Here is a 24,790-nt window from a genome sequence, read left to right as displayed (position 1 = left end):
CCTGCGCCAAATCTCGCGCATGCTCCGAGCGAGCGCCCCGCTGAGGGGAAAGGTTTTGTCCCCGGGCGACTTGCGTACCATCCCCCACCCGTGACCCGCAACCGCGTTCACACGACGCTTTTTTTTTTTGTCAAAAGGTCAGTGAAGGGCCTCGGGAGATCCCGTGGGTGCCACCTTCCCCCCTCAAAAAAAATCGAGTCCCCGTTAACTCTAGTGTGTGGATTTTGGGGGGGGTACAGCTTAGCCAGCTGCCTTGTTTATGGGTTTAATGTTTATTTATTTTTATTTTAGTTTGTCCCTCGTGTACAAGATAACAGGAATAAGAATAAACATGAACAAAAACACAGGAAATGGGTACAAATAAATGGGGACAGTAGGGCAGGGACGTTAGGTAGGCTGGTAAAAGAACTGCGAACCTGGAAAAAATGGTAGTTTTGGAGGGAAAAACAGAATTATAATACTTATGTCTGTGGTGATTCTCAGTCAACCAGGTCATGGTTGTCCCAAAGGTGTTTTTTTCTGGAGGCAACTGAACTTCCTTGGTTTTTCTTTTGAAGATGTTTCGCTTCTCATCCAAGAAGCTTCTTCAGTTCTGACTGTTAAAAATGGTGGGGAATGGAAGTATTTATATTCCTTGAGGACACAGACAAGCCTCCAAGTGGCCTGAAGTGACTTTCTAAAAGAGGATGCAAATGACCAGCTGTCTGAAAAGAGTATAAATTCTTCCATTCCACCATCCATTCAGAACTGAGGAAGCTTCTTGGATGAGAAGCAAAACGCCTTCAAAGAAAAACAAGAAAGGAGAAATCCTTCCATTCCCCACCATCCAGTCAGAACTGAGGAAGCTTCTTGGATGAGAAGCAAAACATCTTCAAAGAAAAACAAGGAAGGATAAAATCCTTCCATTCCCCACCATCCATTCAGAACTGAGGAAGCTTCTTGGATGAGAAGCAAAACGCCTTCAAAGAAAAACAAGAAAGGAGAAATCCTTCCATTCCCCACCATCCAGTCAGAACTGAGGAAGCTTCTTGGATGAGAAGCAAAACATCTTCAAAGAAAAACAAGGAAGGATAAAATCCTTCCATTCCCCACCATCCAGTCAGAACTGAGGAAGCTTCTTGGATGAGAAGCAAAACGTCTTCAAAGAAAAAACCCAGAAAGTCCAGTTGCCTCTTATACATGCATTTCTTAGTAGAAACCCCCAAAAAAGGACTGGGGGGGGGGGGAGTCTGCAAATATTCTCCTCTATTGTTCCAAAGGAGTCCGTGTTAAATGAGTTGTGGGAACAAGGGCAGTGGATCTACATGTGTTTTTCCCAGGGAATGTGGAGGTTAGCTTTTTTTGTCTCCTTTGGAAGGGCCCATAATGTTTCATTGGCAATGTAGCAATAGCAATAGCAGTTAGACTTATATACTGCTTCATAGGGCTTTCAGCCCTCTCTAAGCAGTTTACAGAGTCAGCATATCCCCCCACAGTCTGGGTCCTGTAGAGCGCTTTTCTTTTCTTTTTTTGAGAAATAGGAAAATATATTGTTGTTGTTGTTGTATACAAACTTTGTCTCCTGTTGTTAGAAGATCAAAGAAACTAATTTCCAAATTGGAAATTTTTGTTAAATGCATTTGATGTGCTCGGCTTCCCTCTAGTGGAAAACAATGGCACAGTTGCTGTACTATACTTAGGGTTTTTTTCTTTTTTTTTTAATAAAGGCACTTTATATAAAATATGCTTTACTTAGTTCTTTCCAAAACTAGTTGAATGTGAGTAGTCTATGATAAAATTTATGCTATAGCAGGTGCTACACTATCAAATCTGTATTCAAGTAACTGCACAAACACATTAAAATGACTTTCTAATTTATTAGTAGTTACAGTACTCTGTTCTAAAGCTGTGACTGATCAGTAATATTTGCATAACTGATGATGGAAGTTACATATGATCAAAACAATACTTCCCAAGGGAGAAAAAAACCAACTTTGTTTTCAAAGGATGCACATGTATGTTGAAGCAGGTATTATTCAAGACAAGGACATTCTTAGCTTCCATGCAACCCAGTGAATGCTGCTTTTTATGGCAGTCATATCTATATTATTTAGACATTTAAAGACAGCTGATGAGATCAGGAATTAGCTGATAAATATAACCAAATACTGCTGTTAGACACACAACTCTAGGGTAGAAGGATGAATAAGGCTGCAAGTTATTTGGATAAAGTATACATTCAAGAATGTGAAATAAAAACAGTCAGGATGCCCACAAAATAATTATCATATGTAAATACAGTATCACATATACAATGCTTACAGCTTTAAAAAAAATCATACTGTAGCCAGTTGTAATTGGCTATATTTACTTTGTGTCCGGTTTTTCCCCAAAATGAAGAAACATTAATGAATAGACATTTAAATTATGACGTGGAAAAATCTGTCAAAGCTGGGAAAGAAAGAAAAGAATATATTATGGTCTTGGGAACATCCATCTTTAAGTATGTCATTATTAAATGATTTCAGATCTAATTCTCCATGCAGTATTTTAAAAATGATTCTAAAAATTATTTTAGATGACATTCTTGGAAATCTTTGGGTTGGGCTATAGGGAAGCAGCATTTGGGAACATTTTTTAGAAGTTGTGCTTTCTGATTAGGTATGTTTTTAATGTAGTATACACATAGCCTTTTACTAATGTTTCAACTTGTGCAAACAGCTATTTTCCAATTATTTTTGCCATACATTGGGTGGAAATTTGCAGGCAGAAAATCCTCAGTTTCTTTTTTTAAAGCTAATCTTCATAGCTATAAATAACAATGCATTTTATTTTAAAATGTATTTTTATGCCCAGCTGTAGAGAGAGTGGGTTTTGGAAAAGACATCCAAATGGCATTATACTGAGGAAAATAAAAACAAAAAATTACTTCAATTAGTGGTAATCTTAGTTAAGTACTTCCTTCCAAATATTACAGACACAATAGTGAGTCACTTACTGGTTATTCTCCCAATGTCCAGTACTTGCTCTTTAATACTGTGATGCATTTCAGTTGCAGTGAATTTTAAAAGTACAAGAGAGATCTTGTGGAACTAAATGCTAACTCTGAATTTTTCAGGGCATTTTTCACGTTCTGTGATTCAATTTCACCTGCTGATTTTCACATCAACCATTACTATTATTATTTTAAAATAACCATTGTTACATTTTTGAACAGTGAGAGTCACTTTTTCCCCCAAGTATAATATGTGTGTGGCATTAAATGCTTTTAACAATTTTTAACTGAAGCAACCGATCTCAAAATTCATAGACGGGAGTCCTGTTAATGGCACTCTGTCTTTATTCAGGAAATCATAGGGAGGAATTCCCTTTTCCTTTTGTGCTATCCATTGTTCACTAATTGTTTTCTTTTGTAAACTGATAACTAACATTGGAATGTGGGATTTTCTGACCTGAGAATAAATCAATTTGAAAGACTTCGTTTCCTAGGCAACAAGGATATGAAATGTGTCTCTCACCAATCTCCCGTAGTGACTGATTAGTTTAATCTTCACTATCTAAGAATCACTGAATCCAGGGGCAATAGTTATAAGAAATGTCTAGCTTCAGAAATTAAAACAACTTTAAAATCAATTTTACAAACACAACATTATTATTAGAACATTTATATACATCAAATGGGTTTGTCAGTAATTATTTTGGCCTCCTATTAATACATATACACACATCAACAAATAACTTAAAAGGTAAGCTGAAGCTATTTTAAGTTGGCAAATTAGATTAGGAAACTGGCTCACCTAATAGTAACATATGTGAGCACGCAATCAACAGTCCTTGCAATCATGCAGGATGGATTCATGAAGCTTTCTCATGAACAGAATGGTAACATGGAATTTTTTCAATTTAATGTCTCTCCACTATGACTTGAAGAAGAGATTTAACTTGTAGCCAGTGTCTGAATGACTCTTCATATTTATGTACAGGAAATATAATTCTCTTGATAGCTCCTTATTTAGGAGAATAGTTTGTTCACACTATACAGTAGGCTTATTAGTTCATTTCAAGGCAAAGCATGGCTAGGACTGATTTAACTACCGTAAATGATTTACAGTCAGCCAGAAAACTAGAATCAGAAGCCATGAGAAAGATTTTCAAGCAGTGGGTTGTGCTAATTATGATTCTGTGCCATGGATAAATTAGCATATTTTCCTTAGAGGATTTGTTCTACCTTTAGAAGAATCTAGTCAATGTTGAAAGATTAGTACAGATAAAGCATGAGTTGCTAAATATAAAGAAAAAAGAATGCTAGCATGTATTGCAGTTCCAATTTTGGCTTGTCTGGCATTGCATTCATGCATAGTGTTAATTCAGAATTTTTAATCCATGGTTTGTTAGATAAGCCCATAGTGACTTCATTCACACATCTATGCTATAGTGGGCATACACGAAATGAGTACTAAGAAAGTTACATTATGGTGTTGCGTTTTATATGAATCCGTCCTGACCGTTAGATCCTACAGTGTGTTCCAAGATAAGGTTATTGAAAATTATAATTGGGTAAGAACAAAGCCTATTGTGAGTTTTGTCTCCAGTTATCCGCTCCAGAAGCAATATTTCGCAATATATCAACTGTCTAGCTTATGGCACATTGTAGTCTGTGGAATTGGAAGATTGATTTGTTTGGCAGAGTGTGCTGGTATGAGAACAGTTCCACCTTGGCATGACAAGTTGTTTTAAAATGACCTTGGTCCCTTTCTTTACAGTTTGCACATAGCCGTAGAAAGATAACAGGAAACAAAGAGCAAACCTAGGCTTACTATGAGCCAAGAGGAGGTGGCGATTTGAATAACATAGAAAGCACAATCCATTAAACATTTCCCACTTGGACAGGCATTAAAAATTTCCTGATCACTCATGGATTAGCATTAAATGGAAAGGAGAGAAAAGACTAACTTGTAGCTCTCCCCGTTTTGACACCAAGTTTCGATTGGTCTTCCCTTCAGAGCATCTTGAATTCAGAGCATGATTGTTGATTGCTGGGGAAAGGAAAATTAGGCTGGATTCAAATGATGGGAAGGGATGAATTGAGGTAATGGAACATGAGCAGTCTCGTTCTAAAGCCTTTCCAGTATCTTCCCTCTAAATCAGTAAAATGTTATGAGATTGTGATGAAATCCTTGTCTTCTTTCACATCCTCAGAGACAAGGCTAATGGCGTTCTTCCACTCGTTTCTTGCGAACTAGAGAGAGAAAGGAAGACGGACAAACATTGCTTTTTAAGTGTCACAAAATATTTTTTCTAATGTAACTTTTTTGCAAAGGTGGTTAATAAACAATTTTATTTATGTCTACATTTGTGTTCACCCCTTCCACCATGGGACCAATATTACTTGTCCTTTGATTTTGTACTGTAGTAAACCTACAGTAAATTTGGGCAGCAAATCATTTCTGTTATTATTTAACCTAAACAAATATGCATATTTTGGGTTCCTGTGTTAGTTATTTACAAGCTTCGTATTACACAGTGCAACTTGTATTGTTTGGAAATCCAACATAAAGAATAAAGTGTTACCAACAAGGTACATATTAATTTCTTTTCATCAGTATTTCTTTTTCTTTGATATATGGGTTCCACCACAAAACCGCGGAGGACAAAAGCGCACTCGACGAAAGCGCGCATTTGACGTCATCACAGCGCGACGAAAACATCGCGCTGTGATCGAAAAATGTAAAAATAAAGCTAAAACCTTACCCTAACCCCCCAAACCTAACCCTAAACCTAACCCTAAACCTAACCCCAAACCTAACCCTAAACCTAACCCTTAACCTAACCGTTAACGTAACGCTAAACCTAACGCTAACCCTTAACCTAACGCTAAACCTAACGCTAACGCTCTAAACCTAACCCTAACCCTTAACCTAACCCTAACCCTAAACCTAACCCTTACCTTTATGTGAATCGGCTTGGTTTAATTTTAATTTTATTTCAATTTTTAATTTTTTTTCGTTGCGCTGTGATGACGTCACATGCGCACTTTCGTCGAGCGCGATTTTGTCCTCCGCGCTTTTGACGGGTCACGGATATATGGGGTTCAGCCATCGTCTTATCATATTATTTCATTATAGGGTAAAAACAGAACTTAGTTTCCAAGTGACTAGCTGACCTGATAAGAAAGCTTCTGAAACAATTGTTATGTTTGTAACCCTCTCCTCGTACCTTCAAAATGTAAAGAAAAACATTATCTCTTTATCAGTAGACAAACTCCTAGTTAGCCTTGTTTCTCATGAGACAATCCTTCCTGACCATCCAGAAAGAAGATCTGTTTATTTTTACAATGATGGTCATTCCTTCTAGTCCACTCTTGCTTCATCAATTTCGTTTTGTGTTAAGAGATCTTTGGTGGTCCTTGTATATCCAATGTGTCATTTTGTAAGGATGCTCCTGAGCTTTCACCAATCGTGAGGGGTTGGTATCTTACCTAGATCATTGTTTTTAGTGATGGCAGCTGCTACCCTGGTTCTTGGGCCTTGCTTTGTAAACTGGTAACCAAATTTGAGAATTTGAGAATTCTCCTCCAACATCTGAGCGATCTCCATCTCCACTGCTGTACCAAGCTGTTGTCTCTGAGAAAGCAATCGAATCAAATGGAAAATATCATTGCTGGTTCACAGCAGCATCCCTCTTTATAAACAACTTTCAACCTAAATTGATATCATATCCCTGTCATCCATGCAACTTCATGCACAAAACTGAATTCTCTAAGAATTCAAAACTGAATTCTCTAGATCTAATATTTGGTGTGTGGTGATGGAGCTTATCATAGTCAAAGAATATTCACTTAACCGTGCTATTAATTTAACAGCTGCAGTGATTCACTTAACAATTGTGGCAAGAAAGATCGTAAAATGGGGCAAAACTCACTTAACAAATTTCTCACTTAGCAACATAAATTTTGGGCTCATTTGAGGACTACCTGTACAAAGTCAAGCAGGGACTTGCATTTTGAACAAACCAGATACTAATCCCTCCCCCCTGAAATAATTCCCTAGCTTTATTAATCTACTTTGCCACTGGAAGAGGGAAAATGCTAGACTAGGGAAATTCTATTCTCTTACAGTAACATATTTCTGAGTGTAAAAGAAACATTAATATTTTCACACTGAGGGTTCCTGCATGACTGAATTTTAACATGCTAAGAAAAATCAAACATATACATTAAATCAGGCCACGTTACAAGATCTCAAACAAGGCTCATCGTAAATAGCAACTTTTGGAGTCCAGCCAATCTGAAGGTCCACTCTGCTATCCTTTCCTTACCTGATTGTCAATTTTGATTTCTGCCAGTACTTCATTTCTTTTCAGAGCATCAACCAAAGCAAGGATGCCTGTCCCAGTGATAAAATTGGATTCTATATTTAGACTTTTCAATGTCTTATTTACTTTTAGCATATCTGCAAAAGCCTGAAAAGAAACACAGCAGTTTTGTTCCTGTTTGCCTTAAGAAATATTACATTTCAGAACTGACCTTTCCACCATTGTCACCTCAAAATAGTGTGAAAATAGTTGAATGTGTTAAATAAGGTATAGAAGGCATTCACAGAAAATTCAAAACAATGCAAGTCTGCAGCTTTTGAAACATGAAACTTTACACTGTTTATATTTTAGAGTGTTTGTTTATTCTGCATTATTTTCTAATACTTTTTATCAACCCAGTATTAAAATAGAATATGCAAAACACCTCACCATTGCAACAGGGTCGTTGCTTCGAGTAGCTGCCAGGCTGAATTTTTTCACATGGTTATTGGTTTCCAGAGCCTTTGCAAACTCTTTAAGAGTTGGAATTGGGATGTTCTGCATAAGATTAGAAAAAAACCTCTAGTGTAATTGCTTGAATTGAATAGATTCCAGGATAGTCATATAGTGACCTGGTTCTGTCAAAACTGTGTTGGACAGCACAGTATCCCAAACTGTAAAAGAATCAATTTTTTGAGCAGGCCTCTAATTTTAACTTGGATTATAACACATTTAATAATATTTGTATCCCACCTTTCTATATAATAGCATCAAGACAACTAACAAAATATTTAAAATAAAACAAGATAATTGGTCAGGCAAATAGATTAGGATCAATCTAAAGCTAATAGACATGTTTTATCGAAATAGAAGCTTTAAAAAAAGGAAGAGGCACAAGCAACAATTCCACAACAGTGAGCACATGGTTGTTTCGATCTCACACTCAAAAATGTTGTGTTTACAAGGCTGATCATTGGTTTTAAAAATGTTTCAGCATATCTTTTTGAAGGGAATGAAATTGCAATTCATCATCCTCTGAAGTATCATTACTCTAATCAGTTTTATGTTTGAGAGAATGCAAATATAGTTTTGTTTTTTTCAAATTCAGTTTGACATTTAATATCTGCTTCATAACACCTTTGATGGATGAAGCTATAGTCTAGACACGAAAAAAGCAAGACACATCTCGACATATTTTACATGTAAAGACTGGGACAATAAAACAACTGAATTTGACTTTGATAGAAGTACCTTTATGTTGTTCAGATTGACTTCTTGGAGAGTGGGATCATTTGCCTTAAGTCTTTGCAAACAGGCTTCCACATTTGTTGGGTTAGGTGGCTCTTCAAAAACAGGCTTGACCTTTTCACCTTTAACCACATCTGGGGGAGGGGAAAGAGCACAAATGCCTTCCTTCCGTCCATATACCATTAATGCAAACTTTTCTTTAGAAATACTTTTTTCAGTAAAATGACATATGCATTCTGGGGCCACCAATTATAATCTGATGGTTTATTTTATAATAGCTTTGGCTTTCTCATTTCTACAAAGTCATTTTTGTCCCTTCTCTCCTTTTTTAAACATTTTTGTCCACTTCTACCAATTTACAGCAATTTTTTAGGCTGCCTAGTACGCATGGCTGTAAATTTTGATTTTCCAAACACTTTATCCCTTATTCAAGACTTTGTTGACTCAACAGAAGGCTTTCAGACAAGGCTGTCAAGTTCTCTTCCTTTTCTTGTAGATAACGAGGCATAAGCATTCCTACATTTTCATACATCATGATAATTAGAAATATGGTTTTGGCTTCCCTGATTATGTAAACATAGCCAATTCAGTAAAGCATGATCAAGCCAGGGCATAGCTTAAGATCGTGTTAAGCTCATAGCCAGCTATATTTTCAGTTACGTAACTCAGTTCGTAGAAACTCCTAAAATAGATTCTTCACTAGCTATTTTAATTATATTTTTTAAAAAATACTACTGCCTTAAGGGGGAAAATATTGTTTTTGGAACAAAAGCGCCTGACAGAGCAAACTCCTAATTGCCTCATTCACGATGGGAATGCAGTTTAGGAGACCTGCCACCTTGGCCAATTGCTAATTGGATCTTTGCAACAATTATCATAATCATCACAGGGAGAAAAAGATTAGCAGCATAAGAAGTTTGATGGTTGTAGAACATTGCTCCATTGGTTGGTTTGATGGGATGCAGGGGAACGCGTCTACTTACTTTTCACAATTCCTTTGCCATCTTGACCGGTGGTTCCTTCATCAAACTTAGGGTTGTTGACCAAGTTATGAACTCCGAGGACAGCTAGAAGTACCAGAAATACCAGCAATAAGATGGCTTGAAAAGACCCATGGTCTTCATCTAGAATCTCCTGCTTTTCTCCTAGAATTCTTCCATGTTACCCATCAGTAGCTAATATGTCAAGAGGAGGATAATCAGGTGGATTGTTTTTCATTTAGGATGATCTACTTAAATTAGTTTATGCTGCTGTTTAGGAAAATGTGCCTCTTCAAAGAAGCTTACCAGGTAGCATTTCACGTAATTGAAAATGCAAAGTGTAACCCACTAAAACCTGCAGAGAGTAACTGCAAAAATTAAAAAAATGGAAATCATTTATATGAAAGCAGACGAGTTTAAACTATAGCAGTTTAATTGGTTGAGATAAAAACTATAGCAGAAAAGGACAGTGATGAATTCAGTACCTGTAAAAACTGAGCCATATGATACATATAGTAAAGGTAAAGGTTTCTCTGTCAGTCATGTCCAAATCTCCGTTTCTTGGCCGAGGAAGCCACGTTGTCCAAAGACAATTTCAGTGGTCATACGGCCAGCATGACTATATGCCAAAGGTGCACGAAACCCTGTTACCTTCCCGCTCAAGTGGTACCTATTTATCTACTTGCATTTTCATGCTTTCGAACCGCTAGCTGGGCAGGAGCTGGGGCGGGGAACGGGATCTCACCCCATTGCACAGAACTCAGGACTCGAACCCGGGCTGTTAGCTCTCCAGCACTCTTTAACTGCTGAGCCATCACCCTCTATACTATCAGCATTCTAATAGCTATTTCATCCGTAATGTATTTCTTAAGTGGAATAGCCCTTCCATTTTGGAAAAGATGTGAAGACTTTACCCATCATGTGCATATATTTCAATAAGTGTGGATGTCAGAAATCTTTACCAGCTGGCTGCATACCTACACTCTTATACAATAGCCCTGAGCAAATATTTGCATGCGGTTAACAGTTCTCTTGTGTTGGAAAATATACTTATGCACATGCTTTGAGTTCTGTTCAAACCTCCCTGTATACCTGACTGGCTTTTTAGATCTTTGAATATTCAGCATATCTGAATGTTGAAATCTTTGACTATCCAACATAATCAACACTGCCATTAAACCCAGTTCTAGAGTTCCTGTTGTTTGGTTTCTCAATCAAAGGAGTGCTGCTAGTGCATTTGTGGGATTCGTTTGGAGTAAGAGTCCCAGGAATAGGCTGCTGGAGTTTCGCAGGAGTTTGGGAGAACCTCTAGCTAAGATCTGTGCAGTTTGGAGAACTCCTAAATCCCACTCCTGGCTGGCCCCACCCATCCTGCCCCTCCCAGGAGTCCCCACGCGGCCCGTTTTGGATGTCGATAAGTGCAGGGTGCACACGGAGGCTTGGGGAGGGGGAAAATGGGCCTACTGGAAGTTCGGGAAGGCAGGAAATGGGCCCGTTTCCAGCCTCCGGAGCCTGGGGAGGCCATTTTCGCCCTCCCAGAGGCTCAAGCAAAACCTCCGGAGCATGGGGAGGGCAAAAACACCTCCCCCCCCCCCGCACCGTGGTGCAGGAGGCCAGGCTCACCATGGTCACACCGACTCAGCAACCCGGCAGAGAACCCCTTGCTAAAAAATATTAAGCCCACCCCGGAGTAAGACTCCCAGTTGAGGTAGGGGAGTGTTCATATATACATCCGTTTCACCAAATGTAACCATATCTGTGTACTCTTGACAACAAAAAAACATAAACAATGGCTTGGAGTGGTAAACAAGTTTGAAAAGATGGAAAGGCTGACCCTATTGTGAAGCAAACCAACAAAGAACCTTGCCACACACCTGCTAGATCATACAGCTCCGTATCAGAGGCACTGGCCAGGGCTTCCTCTAATTCTGGATCCAGAGTCACCTTCTTCTCTGTGTGGGTCTCTATTGGTCTCTCCTTAGGCACAAACGCTTTTCCTTCAAGACAGAAATGAACTGTTTCAGTTGAAGAGCATGATAGTTGCGAGCTGAGAGGAGTTCATGCTACGTATCTACTGTACTGAGAATGAATTCAGAGGAAGAACATTTATGGATTATAAGTCAACCAGGGAAATGACCAAAATTCAGCACATGAATGAATACCGACCCCATTTAGGACTAAATCTTAGGGTATGAATTTTGGTCATTTCCCTGTTGGCCTATAATCCATAAAAGTTTTTGAGTCCTGTTAGGAATATAATCTAACGGTTGGGTTGGCAATATATGAATCATATAGCAATGCTGTACCTGTTTCTTTAAATCATAGTGTAAAATGTGATTGATTGCTGTTTCCTCAATCGGCCATAAGAGGGAGCCAGAATGACTGTTAGGTCTCTGTTTGTTAGATGCTGGGCTGATCTGATCTGAGTGTTTTGGAAGCTGGCTGTTAGAAAGTGCCGTGAGCTATTGTGAGTTTTGCAACTGCTAGCAAACTTTGAGTATTGAACTGATTATATGATACTGGACTATGTTATTTGGATTATCCCTTAACTGAAAGACATTGATGACTGACTGTCTTATCCGTGTATGACTTGGACTGTTTGATGGACTCTGATACCTCTATTTCCACGAAAGTAAAAGCCTATTTAAACTGCAGTGTCTCTGTATGCTGGTTTGTTCTCCAACACAACTCTCACAACGCTTCTCTGAACGCACTCGCTCTCCCAACCGGGAGCTTATCTAACAAGTCCCAAGGGGTCAAGTCCTAGTCAGCAAAGCTTGTGTAATTTAGAATGCAACTACAGGCCTTCTACTGGACAGCCGTCCGGCCTGTTCACACAGTAAATGCCAACAAAAGCAAACACTTAACTGCTGGTATTATTTTTAGGAAAATGATTCATAATTTCCAAATTTAAAAGCTGGCAATAAGGTAATAATTTTCAAAGGAATGCATCAGCTCTTGAATGTCTCGTGCATTTAACCTTTCCTGACTCAATCCCATAAGGCATACCGATGAATAAAATGACATATCTTCATTGCTCAGCCATGGGGTTGTCCTGTTTTCATTATTACATACATGATGTTGTTATCCTCACATTCTTCTGAAGGACTTAGGCCAAGGGCATGTCCGTTAGACTGAGTTAAGAGACCGGCTACTCCAAGACAATCCAGATAGCTTCATAGTTCTATGTTAGCTCTCCACTTATAAAGTGGGGTGATTCACAGAAGAAAAATAATAATATAATAATCGCATGTTGTATTTTTTTGAGAGCCAAAAGCACTTCTCCTTACTTACAAAGCAATGTAAGTAAGTAAGAAGTAAGAAAAACCATCAATGGAATCTCTATTGATCATGGGAGCGAGAGCAGAAGAATAAGGTTGTGACTGCTTACATCCACTGTTACATCCAATTTATGGCAGAGGTGAGGTTTGAATGTAGCCCATCCTAGCAGGGGTGGGATTCAGCCGGTTCGCACCAGTTTGGGCGAACCGGTTTGCTCCAACAATCAGGTCGGACCTCCCACCTCTGCGCTTTACTTACCTATATTCTCTTGGTTGATTTACACAGCAGAGCTGGTTGCCATGCCTCAACTCTGTTACTCCGCAGAAGTAACATGGAAGGTAAGTTTTGCAAAAACTGTGCACGTGGGCAGAGCAAAACTCGAACTGGTTGTTAAACTGGCAGGATCCCACCACTGCATCCAAGCCATACCACAACTGTTCTCCAAAGCCCTTGTTTCTCCTTACTCTTCTCTTTTATGCACAGACTTAACATCGCCTAAAGATCCAGTCTTTATCTCCAGACGGTGGTCTAGTCCCTATCTCCAGGCTTGTAATCTGTCCTGCTAAAACACCTGCAACAGGAAGCTTGTTTTTCTCAATTATAGTTTAATACAACCAGATATAAGACATTTTCACATAATGCTATTTCTACTTCCCCAGTCTTCCAAAACCATTTTGAAGCCAGGAACGTAATCATCTCCATTGCTGCTCAACTTGGATGACTGAGAACAAGCACCTCCACCAACAACAACAGGCAAATGCAAAAATTACCATCCAGATATTGCCTTCTACATGAGCTACAGAAGCTTCTAGAATTACAAAAGAGGTAAAAAAAACTGAGACACTAACTCCCATCCCGATTTGTCAACACGCCCTGGTTGTGTCTGGCCACTTTGCAAAAACATCTGAGTGGTTAAAATCTGAGGAAACCTCATTGCTTGACAAGATGTCATTCCTCCCGAATACAACATTTGTGATGACGGCACAATGCGATCCATTTGGGGGGCCAGAAATTTTCCCAAGAGCTCCAATCCGAATCGCATTGTAGAACATTCACATGTTTGAGGGGAAGCGAAGAATGACTCACTTGAGGCCAAAGCTTGGGAGGTAAGTCAAGGTGAAGGAAGGGTTCGCTGCCCACTGTTTATACAAGCAGGAAAATCGAGCTAGCAATTTTTTACAGGAGCTATAAAACTGACTGGAAAGATTATATTGGGTTTGCTGATAGGGCTGCCTGTGAAATCTATTAGAGAGGGTTCCAAGTTCACCCTGCGTATAAGTTGCTCTGGAATTCCAGTGTCAAAACTTAAAAATAAAAATTTTGTCATTTGAGCTCTGCTGCAGCTGGGAGGGAGGGGGAAAAAAACCTGGCTCTTTGGTCCAAGAAGGATAATTTGTGTGATTTTTGTGACGCAGAATCAATGCTGTGTGAGGAGGGGGGTTCTCCGGATCATGTTCGTTCTTTTGTGCCAAACACATAATGTGTTTGATTTTGACTTAATGCGTTGCATGGATCCATCCCATTGCTGTTGTTTAATGTTATATGAGAAGTAGGCCCCAACGATTGTTCAGCCAACTGTAGTTAAAGAAACCACAGCTTTGAATACTGTGCAAACTCAGCCTGTTCAATATACTTTTGATCTATAAAGCCACAGCACTCCAGATGTGTGAAATGGGCTTCCCAAGGCAGATATGAATATTTGCTAGAAAAGTGATCAGGTTATTTCCTCTGCTCTCCCACCTCCCACCATTCCCCCCCCTCTCCCACCCTACTGTCCTTCCACAGAGTAAATGAAACCATATGGAAAGCTTTAATGCATCTACTGGAACTCCACAAGCAGCAGAGTGTGGGATAATTTATTTTGTCCAAGACTTCCCTAGTGAACCAGTCTACTCCAAACAAAGAACAAAGGTGGGCTAGAAAGAAGGGGAGGGGGGGAACCCAGATACACTAGAATTTGGCTTTTAATGCTGCAATAATTAATCAGTGGAATGCCTTGCCTCCAGAAATTGTGGCTGTTCCAACGCTGGAGGTTTTTAAGGAGAGATTGGAGAACCACTTGTCCGAAATGGTGGGGGGCAGTGATGGCAAACCTTTACAGCACCGAGTGGCCAAACTGGAATGCGTGTGCATGCAGCACCGGAAACGCAAAGACCAGCTGGCTGGCACATGCATGTCAGTTTTGGGGGCGTTTTTGGAGCTGTTTTCAGGCTATTTGCAGGGCATTTTCCTGGGCATTTTTCACCCCAAAAATGGCCTTCAAAACAGCCTGAAAAATGGCCTGAAAACCACCCCAGAAATGGCCCGGAAAACACCCTTCTTTTTGGCCATTTTTCAGGTCATTTTCTGGTGTCCCGGCACCCGGGAAGGGCAGTGGACGATGGTGCGCATGCCCACAGAGAGGCCTCTGCATGCCACCTCTGGCATGTGTGCCCTAGGTTCGCCATCATGGGTATAGGGTTTCCTGCTTGAGCAGAAGGTTGGACTATAAGACCTCCGAGGTCCCTTCCAACTCTAGTATTCTGTTATACACGTTCATATACCAGATGGCTTCTTTCCCCCACCAAGGCCAGCAAATATATATGATCACACCTTTGCGCTACACATAAACCAGTAGGGTGTTCACGCCACATTCTCACTTGCTGATCCCCACACATCTAGCCCAAGAGCGGTGCCAAAGCTGCCAGTTAAGTTTGCCATAGTGAAAAGTGAAAAATATTTTAATGATTGAATGAGAAAAAAACAAATTCCACTATCTGTCGGTGCCAGAAGGAAGTCCATGTGTCAGGAAGTCATTTAACTCACCATATTAAGAAGCAGAAAACCCAGAGCTGAGCCTAAAGTTTTCAGAGATTCTTGATGTGGAAATATTGGTTGCAAATAGGTAAAACGCTCCCTTTTCCATAAAGATAGCAACGTTAGCTACTGGTTTTACATATCCCATTGAGGCATAATGCCATTTGCTTATTTGCGGCTGGGCGTGACATGTATAGCTTAGCTTCAGAGGTGGTATTCAGCTGGTTCTGAGCGGTTCTGACGAAGCGGTATTGGAAAGTTTGAGTAGTTCGGAGAACCGGCAAATACCACCTCTGGCTGGCCCCGCCCCCATCTATTCTCTGCCTCCCGAGTCCCAGCTGATCGGCTGGGTCTTCTTCTATTGCCCTGAACAGGAGAACGGAGCTGGAAAACAGGTTAATGGGGTGAGGAGGGAATGAGGATTTTGCAATATCCTTCCTCTGCCACACCCACCAAGACAAGCCCACAGAAGCGGTAGTTAAAAAAAAAATGAATCCCACCACTACTTAGCTTGAGGGAAACTTCAACCATGGTTTATTCAAATCATGGTTTATAGCTCAGTCTGTGTGCTCTGTTTTGAGTTTCATCAAAAAGTGATATTCTTAAGACTCCTGGGAATCATCCCTTTTATCAGACGCTTATTATTCACCTCGGTTGCCTGTTCCCGATTACAATTTACCACCTGATTTTTGCTTAGAAAGACTGTTTCTGCTTTATTTCAGCCAGTACTTCCCAAGCAGCTCAGTTCCAAGGAGAATCAAGCCTGTTAAGCTTTATAAATAATCACTCCCCGGCCATTTTTTTTTTACTGCAAGGCCTGCCAAAATTAAAAATTAAATAAATAAATAAAGGCAGTGGTCAGAAACACCACATGCCTTGAATGTCCTGCCAACGAGGATCACGGCTTGTTCTTATGCAAGTATCTCAGTAAGTGTTGCCAGCTTTAAATCAAGCAAGCTCATCTCATCTTACATAACTGGCTTGGCACTTTTTCCTCCAGGCTCATAGGCCCCCAGGCAAAGGGTTATCATCCCAGCACGGCAAAGTTTTGCAGGATCCCAGTTTTAGAACGCCTGTGGGAATAACAGAACTGGAAGGGACCCTGGAGGTCTTCTAGCCCAACCCCGTGCTCGAGCAGGAAATGCTATATACCAGTTCATACAAACATCTCTCTAATCTCCCGTGTTTGGAGCACCCACAACTCCTGGATGGCACGTCCTTCCGCCGAATCATTGTTCTAATGTTCAGGACATTTCTCCTTAGTTCTAGGTTGTTGGTTCTTTCCTTGATTAGTTTCCATCCCTCGCTTCTTGTCTTGCCTTCAGATACTTTGGAGAACAGGTTGGACCCCTTCTGCTTTGAGGCAGGCCCTCAAATATTGGAACACCGTCCTTGGACTCTCCCAAAAAATTCGATGAGATGGAAACTTGAAAACAGGCTTCTTCAGGTTGGATTAGAAAGAGGAAGATTGGGATAAATAAACTAGATCCTATTCCCTTTGGGGTACTCCGAGAAGAGGATTCTGTGTTCGTTTGTAAGCAAGTCTGGTTTTCTCTGTCTCCACGAGATCAGCAAGATTGGAGAACTCAAGTCGATTTAGCTCAGCTACTGGATTATTGAAATCATTGCAGAGTTAGGACTGGCTTGTTTTCAGATGCCATGGCTTATTTTTCCCATCAGAAGGAACTCTCGCTTCGCCTCTCCCTCTGGCTGCAGTTTCTGCAAAGAATGTATTGGCCGGATAACTGAAAGTTTCCCCCCTGTAGTCCACAGGCAAAAGGAGGACGGGTGAAATTGGCTAACGTTTTGTCAGTTTCCCTCCACTGTACTGTACTTTCTTCCACAGGGACAAACCCATGGCATCGTGTCAAGCTATTGTGGGGTTGTTGTTTTCCTGTTCGTTCTTTTCACGTGCAATGGAGAGAACGTAAATGGAGATTTATTGCCACAGGACCTACTGCGATCCGTGTCTTGCTTCTTAGCTCTCACTGCTATTCTTTTCACTCCCCCAAAGTTTTGTCAATATGAAGTACTGGGGGGACACAGACGGCATCCTTGCTCTGTCAACACACAGAAAAATCCTTTCAAAGCTGCGGTACACAAAAGAGAGGAGATGAAAAGGGGGAAACGCCTCAATTTGGCACTTTGCAGGACAGTTTTAAGACGTTGCAGACAAAATTAATCTTGGCAACATTTCACCCATTTGACGTTCAGTGACTTCGCTTGGTTGTCTTAAGGAGCTGCAAGGCTGTCAAGTCAATGTTCCCCTTTCAAAGGCAGGAAGCTTAGAAGCTGTTAATTGTGGTGGAAGGTTAGAGTTCCCTCTAATCTGTGTGTGTATGTGTATTTGTTTGTTCCAGCATAACTCTGGAACGCCTCGAGCAATTTCAACCAAACTTGTTACACCGATGACTTACTCTCTGGAAAAATACACTGTGGCGGTAAGACATCCCTAAAACTCCTCGGGGAGGTGTGTTCTGTTAAGATACAGCCTGTTGTGCCTTAAAATGGCTTCTACTGTACTGCCGTAAAATGGCTTCTACTCTACAGCGCAGTGGAGTTGCCATGGTAACGGCTTCACAATACTCCACCAGGGGGCTCCCTCAGATAAGGGGGGGAAATCCAACATTAGAAATTACGTTCGGTCCGAACATTTTCCCCCTATAAATAAATACCTGGGCAACGCCGCGTTATCAGTTAGTGTGGAAGTAAAACCTCAGTGTCTTTAAAAACGAATAAATCCGCAACCTAGCTGTAGCAAATCCACCTCTGCTTAGCTGAAAATTAAATCAGATCATCTCCCAGGCACTGCTGACATGATGAGAATCCAGGATGTTCTCTTTCTACACCAAGGAGGCTTTCTCTTAGCCAAGACTTCTCTTTGCTAGGGACCTTCCATGCTAATGAAATGAATACTGTAATCCGGGGGAGGGGGGGGGGGAGGAAGCTAATGGAAACAACTTTTCTAGGCAGGTAGGAGCCACAATATTTAACCTAAGTAGTATTTGGCCATTCACTTACAGGCAATTAGCATTTCTCAACCTGGTTACGCTGTTGCTAATACATTACTATTGTGAAATGCAAACACATATGCCAGGGGTGAAATGTTCTGAAGTCTGCTACTGGTACGCTTCGTGCACCGGAGGCACTAAGAAGCCTTTTCTAATTCTGCAAAGGTAAGTTGAACAGCGGTGGGGTGGAGTGGGGGACAGCTGTGCTGCACGATTTACATTCGCTAGAAAACAGGATTTCTGCTTGGTAGCATCTTGCTTTACTACCAGTTCAGGGTGAACCGGCCTGAACCGGTAGCATTTCACCCCTGATATGCACCCCGGTAGCATTTCTTAGGCAAGAAAAACAAAATACACAGGTATAGTATAGGTGGTACCTTGCTCAATAGTAGTAACTGTGAGAGGGATCTTGGAGTCCTAGTGGACAACCATTTAAATAGGAGCCAGCCGTGTGCAGCAGCTGCCAAAAAAGCCAACACAGTTCTAGGCTACATAAACAGAGGGATAGAATCAAGATCACATGAAGTGTTAATACCACTTTATAAGGCCTCGGTAAGGCCACACTTGGAATCCTGCATCCAGTTTTGGTCTCCACGATGTAGAAAAGATGTGGAGACTCTGGAAAGAGTGCAGAGAAGAGCAACAAAGATGATTAGGGGACTGGAAACTAAAACATATAAAGAATGGTTACTGGAACTGTATGTCTAGTTTAATGAAAAGAAGGACCAGGGGAGACATGATAGCAGTGTTCCTTTATCTCAGGGGTTGCCACAAAGAAGAGGAAGTCAAACTATTCTCCAAGGCAGCTGAGTGTAGAACAAGAAGCAATGGGTGGAAACTAATCAAGGAGAGAAGCAACTTAGGAGAAATTTCCTCACAGTGAGAACAATTAATCAGTGGAACAGCTTGCCTCCAGAAGTTGTGAATGCCCTAACACTGGAAGTCTTTAAGAAGATGTTGGATAGCCATTTGTCTGAAGCAGTATAGGGTTTCCTGTTGAGCAAGGGGCTGGACTAGAAGACCTCCAAGGTCCCTTCCAACTCTGCTATTGTATTCTATTGATATGTGCCTTTTGCTAAATTCAATGGAGTATATCTTGTTCCCCAACACAGTCAAAGCTTCTTACCAACTTCAGCTGAAATGCAAATAAATGTCTATGCTTAATACTCATTAGGGCCAATGATAGATGACAGACAGACAGACAGACACAAAACCACAACAAAACATATTTGGAATTTTAAAACACCCAAAACACCCACACCATTTCCTTTTGTAGAAATGATATTTCTCAAATCCGTGCCTACCATTTTCTGATCGGTGCCATTAAATCATTTAGCAACTAATTACTACATGCTGTTGGGATGAGTTAATTCAGGGTGGAGTTTCCTGTTGTAGTTCTCTTTTCCGTGGAAAGAGACAAAGAAAGTTCCCATTTAACGCTTGAGTGAGCGAATCCTGTACATCAGCCTTCTTCAACGAGATACTTTGCAAGTGGACTGATACTACAAGTCCCCAAATTCCTAGCCTTTGGCTAGGGATAACATCCTTTTCCTGAATGAGAACTGTGAAAGTGGAAGGGAAAAAAAAATGGATCAGAAAAACATGAGTCCTAACATTAAAAGTTACCGAAATACCTTGAGAAGCCAACTGGCAAATGTATTAAATCCTAGCGAGCCAATATGGACAGAGGCCTTGGGAGTCATGGATTCCAAGCCTGATACTGAATCCGGGAAACAAGGACAGAAAAAGATTTTGACCAAGGTAGTCCACGAGCAAATTGTAAAACCAGCAACTTGTTCCACTTGTGCCTTTTCTTTTTTGGGGGGGGGTATCGATTTTTGTTCTTAAATGATTTTAACAATTGTGAACTGCCTGGAGTTGCTGGAAAACAGGTGACATATAAACTTAATTATTACATAACTTTTCATATCAAATGCGATTATACAATGGTAATAATTTAGAGTAAAGAGAAGGTGTTTGCACAAATTGCATATTTAAACCCTTGCAATTTGCATAGATGTTTGTGTGCCGTGTTGGGCGTGGTGGTGGTGGTGGGCACCAACATAACCACAGACTCTCCCTTTCTTTATCCTTCACAGTCGGGGACGTACCTTTCTTTTCTCCAGTGAAAGGTACAATATCTTGTCGGTCTTGGAGCTCCAAGGCTTGCTTCTCCAAGTAGGACAACAGCCGTTCTCTATCAAAAGGCCCCGTGGCAGGTTTGCTGGTCTGATCTTTCTGTCGAAAGCCAGCTGGTAGAAGGGCATTCTGCCACAGCCGAGCGTGAGAAACAGAAGGAATTATTCAGTCAGGAGGAGTTGAACATTTCCACAACTTCTTTTAATGTGAAATCTACCTCATACGGATGTCTGCTTCAGAGCAAACAGAATTGAAAAAGGATACAGATAGTCGTCCTTTTTTAATGACCCCCATAATCCCTTGCGGGGTGGAGTTTGGGCAACTGAATGGAGCTAACAGAATGTTTACTGGCCAGATGCCCTTCCCATCCCCAGGGCGGAGTTTTGTTCAGCACCTATATTCTCATTGTGCCCAGAGAGAGAAATATCTGCCTCTACCTAGGATCGAACTCACAGCCTCCTGATTGTGAGGCAAGAGCACCACCTCTAGGCCCCCACACCACCCAAAAAGGATAAAGATAATCCTCAACTCAAAACATTTGTTTAGCGACCCTTCAAACTTACCAGGGCACTCAAAAAAGTGATTTACAACCTGTCCTCGCATTTACCACCATTGCAGCATCCCCTACCTAAGTCAACATATAGTCACACAAAGGGCAGCTCAGGTGGGTTCCTGCCAGTTCTAACTTCTTCTGTAGAAGAGGTTCCACAAATCTACAGTGCCGTTTAGAACCGGTTCCAGCTCCCTCCCCCCGTCCGTCCGCACATCATCAAGATGAAGAGCGAGAGGAGGAATTCTGGGAGTTGAAGTCCACAAGTCTTAAAGCTGTCAAGTTTGAACACCCCTGGGGTTTTTTTCCTAAAGGGTTAGGGGTGCAGGGGTCTTGACAGCTTTAAGACTTGCGTGCTTCAAATGCCAGATTTTCTGAGCCAACATTTTGGTTGCTAAGCAAGAACATTGTTAAGTGAGTTTCACCACATTTTACAAGTTGGCCACGCCTACCAGTCACATGGCTGTCAAGCCACTCCCATCCAGTCACATGACCATCAAGCCACTCCCACAAAGCAGGCCACACCTACAGAAGAGGTTCTAAAAAAATTTGCAACCCACCACTGGGGCAGCTGCAGGAAGGATCTCTTTTTTTATCTCAGAAATTACATTCCACTTGAGATTCTTGTAAGAAAAATGCTGTACACGCTACAAAATTGATTTGGGAAAAGTGCTTCAAAGCTGAAGGGAGCTACTATTCATTAAAACGCCACCATTTTTTCAGACTTGAGTGGAAGTCTGAAAAAAAATTAGGTTCGTTGAACGACTAGCACAAAGATGCTTCTCTCTACAACAAGAGCACTTAAGACTTATGTACTGCTTTACAGTGCCTTTACAGCCCTCTCTAAATGGTTTACAGAGTGAGCAAAGATGCTTCCCTCTATAACAAGAGCACTTAGACTTACATACCGCTTCACAGTGCTTTTATAGCCCTCTCTAAGCGGTTTTACGGAGTCAGCCTCTTGTCCCCAACAATCTGGGTCCTCGTTTTACCCACCTCGGAAGGATGGAAGGCTGAGTCAACTTTGAGCCTGGTGAGATTTGAATTGCCCAATTGCAGGCAGCCGGCAGTCAGCAGAAGTAGCCTGCAGTACTGCAGTCTAACCACTGCGCCACCAAGGCTCATACCCTATAATACCTCATCTGAATCATTTTCAAAGCACACACAGATCTAGTAGACATTAAAGTGCAGTCCTATCCCACCATCACCCTTTCAGCATACACAGCATCTCTGGGCCATCACCACCTTCTGCTTCATGTGTCGCTTCAAACATTAGCCAAAGAGCTCTTTGTTCCTTCTGAATGACTGTAAATTCCACAATCTATTGTCACCAGCCACATTGATGGAGTTGAAGACATCCCATGTGGATTGTTTATCCTAGTCTTGTGAACGTGGGCATTATATACAAGGGATTATGGTTCGCTGCACCAGACATTGTGGATACAGTTAAAACTAATCATGAATCTAGCTTGCATCTTTATACCTTCAGGCGTTATAAACATTTCCTGCCTAAGCAAGGGGGTTGGACTAGAAGACCTCCAAGGCTCCTTCCAACTCTGTGATTCTGTTATTTAAGGAGCTAATTTTGAAGATCAGAAATGTGGTTTCATTGTTTAAGAACGTACCTCTGGGTCTAGGTCATCAAGGACATTCTCTAGCTGTTTTAGTTCATCCTCAGAGAGTTTGTTCAGAATTTCATCTTCGTTGATGTTTTTGTATTTCTCCAACTCTTTCCGGAATGGCACTGACATGTCTCTCAATCACGTCGTTTAACGTTTACCTGTCAATCATTCACAAGACACTCTTCCGGATCCCTGGAAGAAAGAGAGATGGTCAGTTCTCTCTGATACTTTACAAACCTTGCAGAAACAGCTGATTGGTGATGTTTTACATTATATGTTTTATAATACAAATATAAACCCTAATCTTAATATCTGCTTGGTTCTTTCAACTACTAAAAGTACATCACATATATTAAGCTAAAGGTTTCCCTTGCACATATGTGCTAGTCATTCCCGACTCTAGGGGGCGGTGCTCATCTTCACTTCAAAGCCGAAGAGCCAGAGCTGTCCGAAGACGTCTCTGTGGTCATGTGGCTGGCATGACTAAACGCCAAAGGTGCATGGAGCACTGTTACCTTCCCACCAAAGGTGGTTCCTATTTTTCTACTTGCATTTTTACATGCTTTCGAACTGCTAGGTTGGCAGAAGCTGGGTGAAGTAATGGGAGCTCACTGTGTTACGCGGTGGTAGGGATTCGAATCGCCAAACTGCCAAGCTTTCTGATCGACAAGCTCAGCATCTTAGCCCCTGATCCACCTATTGCATCTATTAATTCGTTGCAATTCTTCTAACACTCCAATAAGAATTATTAGCAGTGTCTCATGGAATTTGCACAAGTCAAAGGCCAACTCTACCTACCTGAGCTTTCCATTGTCAAAGAAAAGGAGCATTTATTTTATCAATACGGGCAGTCTGTGTTCAGATATATTATTTTATCTTTGGGTTTTTTTCTTTCCTGGCCCTGCCTCTTTGCTTCTCCTTTGACTTGGCATGACTTGAGTGCCAGGTTGTCCCATGGCCCAATCACAATCATTCAAAGGGGCGAAGGATCTTCATCTGTGCAATGCCCGCGTGTGTGGAACCGGAAAGAATGAGATTTTTCCCCCAGGAGAATTTCTTCCCGCACTTTCCTCAAGGTTAGTTTCTCCATTCCAGCAAAAGATAGGAAATATTTGCTGACCTGGAAACTATTCTGAGTTTGCGCATTCAAGTTTACAACGCTCTTTGCCCACTAGATTCATTTATTAAGGTCTGCACACAGACTGACACACATGGTTATTGATGGATTTCTAAATACTAAGAGTGAGACAAGAGGTATTATAAATTCACGTGAGAAAGAAAGTCGTGTTTATAATTGGGACCAGTTGCCTCAAAATTTTCAGTTGCTTCCTTGTCCTTGGCTTCTCAAAAATGTTTTCCTCCCGGGGGGGGAGGGAACATTCTTATATTCTGAGTAAAAGTATGAAATATTACCTTCACTATGACTTAGCTTCATGATCTCATAGTAATGTAGTAATATAGTAATGCGATTGTACTGGTTGGAGCACATGATTCTTAAACTATGTGGTGATCCCATGTTCTATAAGTCATTCTTGGACTACTTTTGAAACTCAGCAATTACCTTACCCATGTCACCCCCTTCTTACCAATATTTTGTTTTAAACATCTCAACACTCCCAAGAAACATAGATGACTCAAAATAAAGACATACTTTAGAATTCCCACAATGCTTCTGTCGTAGAGTCATTCTGAGAACAATTAATATATCAACCCTCCTTGAAGGGAGTTAAAAATTGGCTCAAAGAACTACTCTTGCTGCTAAATTTGAAAAGTTCCCGATGGGATACATCAATTCTGTTTTGAGTAGGGCCTTGAAAAACAATTTTATTGTTTTTCAATTTTCAAACGTTTCAATATTTTTAAGTCCAGTTTTATTGGAGTTATTTTTTT

At 40.9% G+C, this 24,790-nt stretch overlaps 1 protein-coding gene and 1 long non-coding RNA gene across 2 annotated transcripts; one reads left to right on the top strand and one right to left on the bottom strand.

The window, feature by feature from the left end:
- The first annotated feature begins 14 nt into the window (after positions 1-14).
- On the top strand, positions 15-17,194 carry LOC116519620. The gene is made up of 3 exons (XR_004256660.1): positions 15-137; positions 13,442-13,888; positions 16,904-17,194. It is a non-coding gene; the product is annotated as an uncharacterized LOC116519620 (long non-coding RNA).
- Positions 3,542-23,154, bottom strand: LOC116519619 (tropomodulin-2). The gene is made up of 9 exons (XM_032233587.1): positions 22,904-23,154; positions 20,701-20,857; positions 11,375-11,497; positions 9,504-9,587; positions 8,524-8,654; positions 7,723-7,830; positions 7,297-7,440; positions 6,458-6,602; positions 3,542-5,218 (listed from the first exon to the last, which is right to left on the bottom strand). The coding sequence occupies exons 1-9, from the start codon at positions 23,027-23,029 to the stop codon at positions 5,187-5,189; spliced, it is 1,050 nt and encodes a 349-aa protein (XP_032089478.1). The 5' UTR covers positions 23,030-23,154; the 3' UTR covers positions 3,542-5,186.
- Between the last annotated feature and the right edge of the window lie 1,636 nt (positions 23,155-24,790).

Source organism: Thamnophis elegans, chromosome 16 (genome assembly GCF_009769535.1).
Source record: "Thamnophis elegans isolate rThaEle1 chromosome 16, rThaEle1.pri, whole genome shotgun sequence".
Lineage (NCBI taxonomy): Eukaryota > Metazoa > Chordata > Lepidosauria > Squamata > Colubridae > Thamnophis > Thamnophis elegans.
The sequence above is the reverse complement of the archived record's forward strand: the minus strand, read 5'-3'. Positions and strand labels throughout refer to the sequence as shown.